The sequence below is a fragment of the Carassius auratus genome, unplaced genomic scaffold, assembly GCF_003368295.1.
Source record: "Carassius auratus strain Wakin unplaced genomic scaffold, ASM336829v1 scaf_tig00029804, whole genome shotgun sequence".
Lineage (NCBI taxonomy): Eukaryota > Metazoa > Chordata > Actinopteri > Cypriniformes > Cyprinidae > Carassius > Carassius auratus.
Window position 1 is genome coordinate 160,199 of NW_020525797.1, and position 10,370 is coordinate 170,568.

Consider the following 10,370-nt stretch of genomic DNA (forward strand, 5'->3'; position numbering starts at 1 on the left):
TGAACTTTCTATTCATCAAAGATTACTGAAATATAAATTATGGTATCAGCAAAAAATATTATGTAGCACAACTGTTATTGTTAATAATTGGTCATCCGTAAATCAATGGCTGCTTCAGTGAGGTTATTAGAGTATTATGTAGAGTGGAGTATTATGAGTATCATAATGAGTTAATGAGAGAGTGTGTGTTTCTGATTATCTACATCTGTTAGAGCACAAGTGTCAAACTAAAGGCCTTCAGACCAAAACAACTCATTTTATGTGGTCTGCAATATAATTTCATTATACTTTGTCACTCTTATTTTTACACTTTATGACATGTATCTTGCAAGTTAATTTCTGAAACATGAACACAACATCTCAGTTAGTGCTTCCCAATCAAAAGTCAATTATTTCAGAATTTCGTTTTTCCTGTTGGTTGACTAAAGCGATATATTTGATGTAGTATATTTTTATTGGTTAAAGATATTTTACAGTGATGTCATCAGTGATGATCTCTATGAAATGGAATTTTACCTTAAGTGATATTCACTGATGAGTTGCTGCTGTTTTGAGTTTCATTAAGTAGCATTCAAAGTTCAAAATTAACATTTTATCTAACTTTTTTAGCATTTGCTGCCACCTACTCCTGCATCAATGTAACCTGCACTGAAATCTCTGAAGAATCCCCACCACTAACACACAAACTCACAGCCTTTCTACAACATGCTGTTTATTTGTCTTTTTTTCTATTAGATTTTTGGCAGTACCAGCAGGAGGACGAGACACAGATCACGGTCTCCACATCCGCTGTGTGTCTGTGAAGAGTAGCAGATCCATGGGGCGACCTGAAACTTTCAATGTTGCTGTGACTTCTGACCCCCTGTTAGTATAAACATTTACAGGTTAATTTAATGTAAAGCAACTTACATGAATAACATGATTTAAAACAATTTTTAAGAATTAACACTACATTTAATCCAATAATATGTAATAATCATTGCACAGGGACATCAAAATAATATCTAGAAACATATCTATTTCTGATGGTATCCATTTCTGAACGGTCATTGAAATCACTGTGGTTATATTTTCTGACAGAATATATTTGACCTGCACTGCATCCAGTGAGGCTGGGGACCTGCTGAAACCAGTGGATGATGTTCTTCAGAGAGTCAAGGACCAGCACAAAACCAACATGAAGAACAAGTGTGAGAGATTAATTGAGGGAATCAAACTCCAGGAGAATGAAAGCCTCCTGAACAGGATCTACACACAGCTCTACATCATAGAGGGAGAGAGAGAAGGAGTGAATGAAGAACATGAGGTTTTACAGATGGAGAAAACAGCCAGAACACAACACTCACAAGACACTCCAATCTACTGCAATGACATCTTTAAAGCCTCCGCTGAAGCAGGATCTGAGGAGAAAGAGCAGATCAAGACTGTTCTTACTAAAGGCATCGCTGGAATCGGAAAAACCGTCTCTGTGAAGAAGAAGAAGAAGAAGAAGAAGAAGAAGAAGAAAAAGAAGAAGAAGAAGAAGAAGAAGAAGAAGGAGGAGAAGGAGGAGAAGAAGAAGAAGAAGGAGGAGGAGGAGGAGGAGGAGGAGAAGAAGATGAAAATCAAGACTGTTCTTACTAAAGGCATCGCTGGAATCGGAAAAACCGTCTCTGTGCAGAAGTTCATTCTGGACTGGGCCGAGGGAAAAGCCAATCAGGATGTAGATTTCATGTTTGTGCTTCCATTTCGAGAGCTGAACTTGATCCGAGATCATCAGTACAGTCTTCACAGACTTCTGCTGGACTTTCATCCTGAACTTCAAGATCTGGACTCAAAGATTTATGAGGAGTGTAGAGTTGTGTTCATCTTTGATGGTCTGGATGAAAGCAGAATCACACTGATGTTTTCAGACGCTCATAAAGTTTGTGATGTGACTGAGACTTCATCAGTGGCTGTGTTGATGTCAAAGCTCATGAAAGGAGAGCTGCTTCCCTCTGCTCTCATCTGGATCACCTCCAGACCAGCAGCAGCCAATCAGATCCCCTCCAAATACATCCACCGTCTGACAAAAATTCAGGGATTCACTGAGCCTCAGAAGGAGGAATATTTCAGGAAGAGAATCAGTGATGAGCATCAAGCCAGCAGAATCATCTCACACATCAGAAGAGCAAGAAGCCTCCACATCATGTGCCACATCCCCGTCTTCTGCTGGATCTCATCCACTGTGCTTCAGAAGCTCCTGGAAGAAGATCTGAGAGCAGAAATCCCTCAAACTCTGACTGAAATGTACATCCACTTCCTGCTGGTTCAGATCAACATGAGCAAGCAGAAGTATGAAGAGAGAGATCCAGAGAAACTCCTGCCGTCCAACAGAGAAGTGATTGTGAAACTTGCTGAAGTGGCTTTCAAACAGCTGATGAAGGGCAATGTGATGTTCTATGAGGAGGACCTGATTGAGAGCAGCATAGACGTCACTGATGCCTCAGTGTATTCTGGGATCTGCACTGAGATCTTTAAGCAGGAATCTGTGATTCATCAGAGGAAAGTCTACAGCTTCATTCATCTGAGCGTTCAGGAGTTTCTCGCGTCTTTCTATCTGTTTTACTGCTGTTTAACAAAGAACAAGGAGCCACTGCATGAATTCAGACCGGCACTGGATGCAGGAAGGAAGGAGCAATCTAACAGATCTGAAGAAGACTCTCTGTATGATCTACTTACATCAGCAGTAGATAAAACTCTTGAGAGTAAGAATGGATGTCTGGATCTGTTCCTGCGGTTCCTGCTGGGCGTCTCACTGGAGTCCAATCAGAGACTCTTGCAGGATCTACTGACACACACACAGAACAGCTCAGAGACCATCAGGAAAATTATTGCTTATATCAAAGACAAAATCAAAGTCATGAGGACTGCTCCATACAACATGTCTACTGAAAAATCCATCAATCTGTTCCTCTGTCTGCTGGAAGTTAAAGATCAGACTCTGTCCAGAGAGATTCAGGAGTTTGTGAAATCAGCCAAACATTCAAAAACTGATGTCTCTGCTGCTCGCTGCGCAACAATCTCCTACATGCTTCAGATGTCAGAGGAGACACTGGATGAACTGAACCTCAAGAAGTACAATACATCAGACGAGGGGAGAAGAAGACTGATACCAGCTGTGATCAACTGCAGAAAAGCCTTGTGAGTTAAGGCACAGTGATATTGTAATTGTTGGTTCTTTATCAAATTATAATGAAGAGTATTGGTTTTGAATGAATACATTATTAAGTTACATAATTTTTACTGTATATTTTGTCCCCTAGACTTGCTGGCTGTAATCTCACTGCTCAGCATTGTGAAATTGTGTCATCAGCTCTACAATCCTCAAACACTGTCATGAGAGAGCTGGATCTGAGTAACAATGACCTGCAGGACTCTGGTGTGGAGCTTCTTTTTAATGGACTGAAGAGACCGAACTCTCAGTTGGGGATACTGAGGTGAATGGTTATAATAATTAATAAAATGCTGCCACAATGAATGGCTGCTGGATATTGTCACCACATTTGGCATCTGCTTTTGATGGAATAGCAGAACCAGAGACAAAAACAACCTTTGGATTGTTTGCACAGATAACACTTTTGAAAAAAAACAGCAGATGTTGGTTAGGTGTAGTTGTGTGTGCAGTTAGTTTCGTTTATGCGTTGGCCTATCTGGATGCGTGGGAGGAATGAGCCACGACAAGAGGATCTTTTCCTTAGCGTTTACTTAACTTCTTGAACAAGTTAGTTGCACAGTTCACTCATCAGCAGTACAAGTGTCATAAACACAGTTTGCATTTCACCATTCCTGCTGAACTGTGCTCTTGCATAGAACAGCAGTTTTTCTGACCTCTGCTACTACTAAAAAAACCTCTCTGTACACACATAACTCAGCACATACTGATTGACATAACTAAACAACCAATTGGAATAGGAACAGAATGAACACAGTGAATAGGCGTAAACGGACCATGCTCTCTTTACTACAATATGTTTTAAAGCATGGCTGCTGGTTTGAGCTGGTTTAAGCTGGCCCTAAGTGCTGGTCCTAAGATGATCCTGAGCAGGAGCTAGTTGCTAAGGACCATGGGAGGACCATCTTAAACCAGCAGCCATGCTTCAAAACAGACCTAACCAGCATATGCTATTTTTTTTAAACAAAGTTATAGGAACTTTTTTTTCTTTCTTTTCTTTTTTTTTTTCAAGAGATGCTTAGATTAATTGCTAATGACAACTACATTGTAGCTAATAATTGTTTTGTTTGTTCTGTTCTGTTAAGATTGGGGCTCTGTAAGCTCACTGCTCAGTGTTGTGAGAGATTGTCATCTGCTCTTCAATCATCAAACTGTGTCCTGAGAGAGCTGGATCTGAGTTACAATGACCTGCAGGACTCTGGTGTGGAGATTCTTTCTGGTGCACTGAAGAGTCCAAATTGTAAATTGAACATATTGAGGTATAAATAAGTGCAACATTTATGTTTTACATATTACATGTGATATCAATAATTACGACGCATATGCTGGTGGTTAGCAATGTGAAACTCAGTCTCTTAATTTGTATTGTATGCAATTTTTGTTTTTAATTCTGTCTAGATTGGCCATGTGTAAATTCACTGGTCGTTCATGTGAAACTGTGTCATCAGTTCTACAATCTTCATACTGTGTTCTGAGAGAGCTGGATCTGAGTAACAATGACCTGCAGGATTCAGGAGTGAAGCTGCTTTCTGATGGACTGAAGAGTCCAAACTGTCAGCTGCAGATACTGAGGTATTAAGAGCATATAAAGGATGATTTATAGTCGTTTGGTCATAGTTATGATGGGTGCCTGTACATGATCTGTGTCTGTCTGTAGGTTGTCTGGCTGTATGGTGACAGAGGAAGGCTGTGGTTATTTGTCTTCAGCTCTGAGTTCAAACCCCTCACACCTGAGGGAGCTGGATCTGAGCTACAATCACCCAGGACAATCAGGAGTCCAGCTGCTCAACCGCAAACTGCAGAATACAAACTGCTCACTACAAACTGAGTGAGTTGTATGACAAATCATTTAAAATAAAATAAAAAATATTCATATATGAACACATACAGGTATAAGCTTTTTACTTACCATAGGAAATGTTGCTGGTGCTTTGACAGCAGATACAGCATGTTTTCATGTTGGGTGAAGTATGAGAGAAATTTGGCTTGCTTGTTAAGCTTGTGACATTATAAATACGTTGAACAATTTGTAGCCAAATCCATTCAAATTTTGAAAATGTGAAACTGATATAGTCTACTTACATAGTTTACAGTTAAAATCTAAAATAACTTTTAATATATATTCAATTAGGTGTCTGAATATTTCAAAGACTTGAGACTATCACTGTGTACAATGGGTGCAAACTACAGTAACAATAGCTGAAATATTAGTTAAATTAAAGGCTTAAAAGGACTTTTTTAATATATATATTTGATAATGTGTGGTACCATTTGATGGAAATAAGTGCAGTAAGATTAGCTAGATATTTGGGTGAGGAATGCTAGAATGTGACACTTTTATATTCATGCATTTAGCAGTTGCTTTTATCCAAAGCAACTTATTTTTGAATTGGATTGTAACTTCCTGATTTGGTATCCCCATTAATTCTATCAACAGAAAATAACTTTTTTTTATGATATGTTTTTGTTTGTTTTCTCACAGTGTGGAGTGTGGTGGAGAGATCAGGATAAGAGCAGGGCTGCAAAAATGTAAGTGTATACACACATACACAAGTCATTTATTTGATTACTGATTGTGGCTTGTGGCCACACAGTAAAGCCATTTTCATCCTTACAATACTTTTCGGTTTGTTTGTAACGTTTAATCAGATTGTTTGTCATATTTCTTTTGGTCAATGTCTTTGATGGATTGTAAGCTTTTTGAAAACAATCAGAATCATTTAGTAATAACTAAATAATGTATAATGTAATTTAATGTAATTTAATCATTCATGCTCAGATGCCTGTGATCTCACACTGGATCCAAACACAGCAAACATATATCTAGTCCTGTCTAAGGACAACAGAAAGGTGGAACATATGAAAGATCATCAGCCGTATCCTGACCATCCTGACAGATTTGAGCACTATCTTCAGGTTCTGTGTGAAGAGAGTCTGACTGGACGCTGTTACTGGGAGGCTGAATGGAGTGGAGAGGAGGCTAATATATCAGTCACATATAAAGGAATCAGCAGGAAAGGAAGGAGCAATGAATGTGTTTTGGGGTACAATGAAAAGTCCTGGAGGTTAGAGTGCAAACATGATAAATTTACATCCTGGCACAAGTTCAACAGCACCGTCTTACCCGTCCCTTCACGCCCCTCTAATAGAGTAGGAGTGTATGTGGACGTCTCGGCCGGCTCTCTGTCCTTCTACAGCGTCTCTGACACACACACACTCACACACTTACACACATATAACACCACATTCACTGAACCCCTCTACGCTGGATTTAGCCTTTCTAAATGTTTGGTGCTTCTGTGCCAAATCAAATAATCTCTAATAAGCTCAAATCAGCACTGTTTTGTATGAACTTCTGTATGAACTTTACAAATTATCTCACAAACAACCAGATGAATTATGAGATTCTTTGGGCAGCATAGTCAAATTGTTAGAGTATAATGGTAGATTCACAACTTAAAAGAGCCATAAAATAAAATAAAGAGGTGTCAGCTGCACATAGATTTTATTCCACTAGTTGATTCAAAAGAAGAATTTTGAAGGTAGTGTTTAATTGTTCTCTCTAATTATAATAATTTAAAAATTAACAATAGATTCATTTACTTGCCTATTTATTTATCTATTTGTTGTATAATCTAAATGTAATGTTTTTTTATTTTAAATAAAGAGAGCATTCATTCAAACCTTCATTAACTGTGCAGTTCCTTATAGCCTGTGGATAAAAAGTGAAAGTGATGTGACTTATGGCCAAGTATTTTGTCCCATTCTCAAAATTTGTTTTCTGCATTCAACCCAACCAAGTGTGCACACACAGCAGTGAGTAGTGAATCAACACTCTATGAAAATTGTACATCTCTGGGTGTCAGGCTGTGATGTGATGGTGAAACGAGACATTTCCCATTTTCAACAGCAGGTTGTGACTTTCCTTACCAGTATATTAAAACGTCCTGCAGATTCCCACAAACGTAATGGTAATTGGATTATTTTCGTTTCATAACTTTTACATTAAATTTGGCTCATTCAAACTGCATTATATTTAAGTTATACAAGGATTGTTAAATAACCCACAAAAACAAGGGTGTAAAGAAAAAGCTGAGACAGAATCATCCTTGTTTAATTTTTTTTCTCATTGCAGACTGTCTCATAATTACATAAGTCAAGTTAAATGTCTTTGCACATGCATACTAGATTAATGTATCTTTTGTAAGTTGATATACTAAGACATTCATTTTTGAACATGGATTTATTATATTTGGGACTGGGTAAAATACTTTCGACTGCACAAAACTTATCTCTACTAATTTCTAAAACATCAATATTTTCCAGTATAGTGTAATGATGATTGTACTGTAAGTGTGAGCTTGTTTGCCGCTGACAAACACTTCATAGTGATGATGATTGCAGTAAATGGTTACCTGAAATGCACATAACAATGTTGGATAAATAATTTATCCTCATGTCACAAACAAACAAAACCTCAAGACTTATTAAATGTGTGTCAATGCACTCATCTTAACTATAGACAATAGTAGTAGTATTTTTTATCTAGACAAGCTAGTCAGTGCATTTAAGGCTATGTACAGGGATTAAAGCTGTATGCCTACCAGAAAAGTTTTCCCTTGCTCGAATGGCATGTCTTTGAATTGTTCTTCTTCGCCCCATGGCCCGTTCTCATAGCTGTTGCACACAACCACATTCTTATCAAAACAATGACTGTAGTAAAACACCATTCCAGTTTTGTGACGCAAAATAATCTATATTCTGTTGAGAAAGGAGAAAACTGTATCTTAAAAAAAGACTTTAAGGAACACTGTGATCAGGAAATTTGTTATGGTTTCAATAGTATTAGAGAAATTTGAAATCAGAATTTCTGCTCACGAACCTATCTGCAAAATGAGTGATGACTCCTAGAATGATGATAGGCTTTAGTCCACCATGGATGATAATTAAATATGAGATATATATATAATCCTGTCATGTGATGTTTACGATTTATGAATGTTGTCCAATGTCCAACTTAAAACAGTCAACTAAATCCATATTTTACAATAGATTTTAAAATGTTTAAATTTAGAAAAATTGCAATAGTTTAAATATTTTTTTTTCTGTGTATATAAACTGTATATAAAATATTCAAAATATGTGGGGCTCTTTACAAAACGTGATCTTCATATACACATCTAGCTGTCTGATCCGTAGAAAATATAATTGATACTATAATTGTTTTATAATTTATGTGACCTGTGTTTAGAGACTCATTGAGATATTAAACATTTAAAAACTTACAAAAGATTCTTGAGTTGCCGCATAACAAGTCTGCAATTGAAATTAATACAAGGAGTCTATTACAACACAGTAACTGTAAAGGAAATTGCATGTGTGTCAGTATTTAAGATAATTTAACAGTGACTTGGTTCTGGTGAACTGAAGTGTCTCTAAATTTGTCTCTCATGTATAGAAGTAATAATAATAATACAAAATCTTCTGAAAGTAAGCAGGTCCAACCAAAGGATAATAATGATATTTTTAGATCATTTGGCCATTTATATAATTAGTCTTGCACTTCATTCCAAAAACTATCACATAAACAGTGTTCTACTCAAAGGTTTTTGATGCAACAACAGGTTAGATGCATCTGTCACAGGCCAAATAGTGTAGGGGCGCTACTTGCTAACCGACACTCCTCTTCTACTATACCTCCCCCGTGAGGAGCTACCCACCGGCCAAGGAAAACGGACAACAGAATAAAAGTAATCTCAAGTGTATTTATTTAATTAAAAGGCAATCTCAAGGAGAGAGAGAGAGATCAGGCCAACCGGCCCTCCTGCGTCAACAGGTCCAGACTAGATGACAGCAGTGGAGATTGGACTCGAGTCGCTAGACCAGCAAGACTCCAGTATAGACTGGTAAACAGAATGAATTAGTATGGATTCAGTATGAGTAGGGCTGTGCAAAAAATAAATAAAAAAATAATCAAATGCGATTTTCATGCACATCTCATCAGTAAAGATGCTCCTGTAATTAGAAGTATATCTCCAGCACGTGCGTTCAGATCAGGGTTGCCAGGATTTTACAACAAATCCTGCCCAGTTGCTTGTTAAAACTAGTCCAAAACTAGCCCAATCGCGTTTCCAGGAGGTTCCCCGATAGAAATTGCTTCCTGGGGTTAAAATATAAATTTTTTGGAAGGGTTGCCTTGGTAAAATTCCCATTTTAGGGGCTAAATATCACATTATTGGTATTGGGGTTGCTTAAAACCGTGGACATGAAAAACAATCGCAGACTTGGCAACACTGGTTCAGGTGGAGCGGCAGTTACTACACCGAGCCGTAGTCTACCGACAACTAACACAAAATCCTTTTTTAAAATCGACAAAGAATCTCCTGCGATTTTAACATCGATTTTGTGTAGATTGTCAGTGAATTACGGCTCGGTGTAGTAAATGCTAGGTGTGCGCCAAAATATCGATATGTCAATATATCGCAATATTTTCTCCTGCGATTGATTCTCGATGCGCTCTTGCCAAGTATCGATCTTAAAAGCCGCTATAAAACGCTCTATTAGTATTCATTATCCCTTGACCCTTCCCCAGAAGTAGATAGGGGGCCCGCTTTGCGAGTTTGGCTGTTGTGTTGTGAGCGTAAAAGACGTACACACACTTGAAATGGCGGAGTCAAGTGAAAAAAGTAGAAGTGAGAGCAAGAAGTTAAAGGACGCTCCAGCAACATTTAAATCCAAAGTGTGGATTACTTTCGATTTTATAACAGTGCGGACGGGGCAAAGCTAGAAAAGGAATGTGCAATATGCAAGAACTGCTTTGCAAAAGTCCGCTACACGGGAAACACGACCAACATGCACAGCCGCCTCACGCGGCATCACCCGGAGCTCTGTGAGAAAGCTGTGGTTGGTGCTGGCTCAAAGCCCACACACCCCAGCGTAAACACCCTTTTCCAGACAAAGCTACCACCTTGTTCTGCTAGGGCAAAGTCAATCACAAATGGGATCGCTGTTTATATGTGTAAAGGGCTCTGTCCGTAAAGCGAGGTGGAGAACGAAGGGTTCTGCTTTTTAATGAATATCTTAGAGCCACGCTTTGATATTCCCTCTCGGAAATATTTTGTTGAAAAAATGATTCCTGCACTTTATGACCAAACCAGGGCTAAAGTAGAGTCGGCAC

General features: G+C 38.2%; 1 protein-coding gene across 1 annotated transcript; it reads left to right on the plus strand.

Annotated features, from left to right (window-relative positions):
• Nucleotides 1-802: 802 nt before the first annotated feature.
• LOC113079898 (NACHT, LRR and PYD domains-containing protein 12-like) lies at nt 803-6,698 on the plus strand. The gene is made up of 9 exons (XM_026252130.1): nt 803-864; nt 1,081-1,387; nt 1,586-3,162; nt 3,285-3,458; nt 4,279-4,452; nt 4,592-4,765; nt 4,851-5,021; nt 5,676-5,722; nt 5,973-6,698. The coding sequence occupies exons 1-9, from the start codon at nt 818-820 to the stop codon at nt 6,506-6,508; spliced, it is 3,207 nt and encodes a 1,068-aa protein (XP_026107915.1). The 5' UTR covers nt 803-817; the 3' UTR covers nt 6,509-6,698.
• Nucleotides 6,699-10,370: the final 3,672 nt, after the last annotated feature.

Bases quoted from the DNA above. Each gene is read 5' to 3' on its own strand.
- LOC113079898 (XM_026252130.1), top strand. From the start codon at position 818: ATGGGGCGACCTGAAACTTTCAATGTTGCTGTGACTTCTGACCCCCT. The intron at 1,388-1,585 runs GCTGAAGCAGGA...GAGGAGGAGGAG, and splicing joins ATGACATCTTTAAAGCCTCC to GAGGAGAAGAAGATGAAAAT. The intron at 4,766-4,850 runs GTATTAAGAGCA...GTCTGTCTGTAG, and splicing joins TGTCAGCTGCAGATACTGAG to GTTGTCTGGCTGTATGGTGA.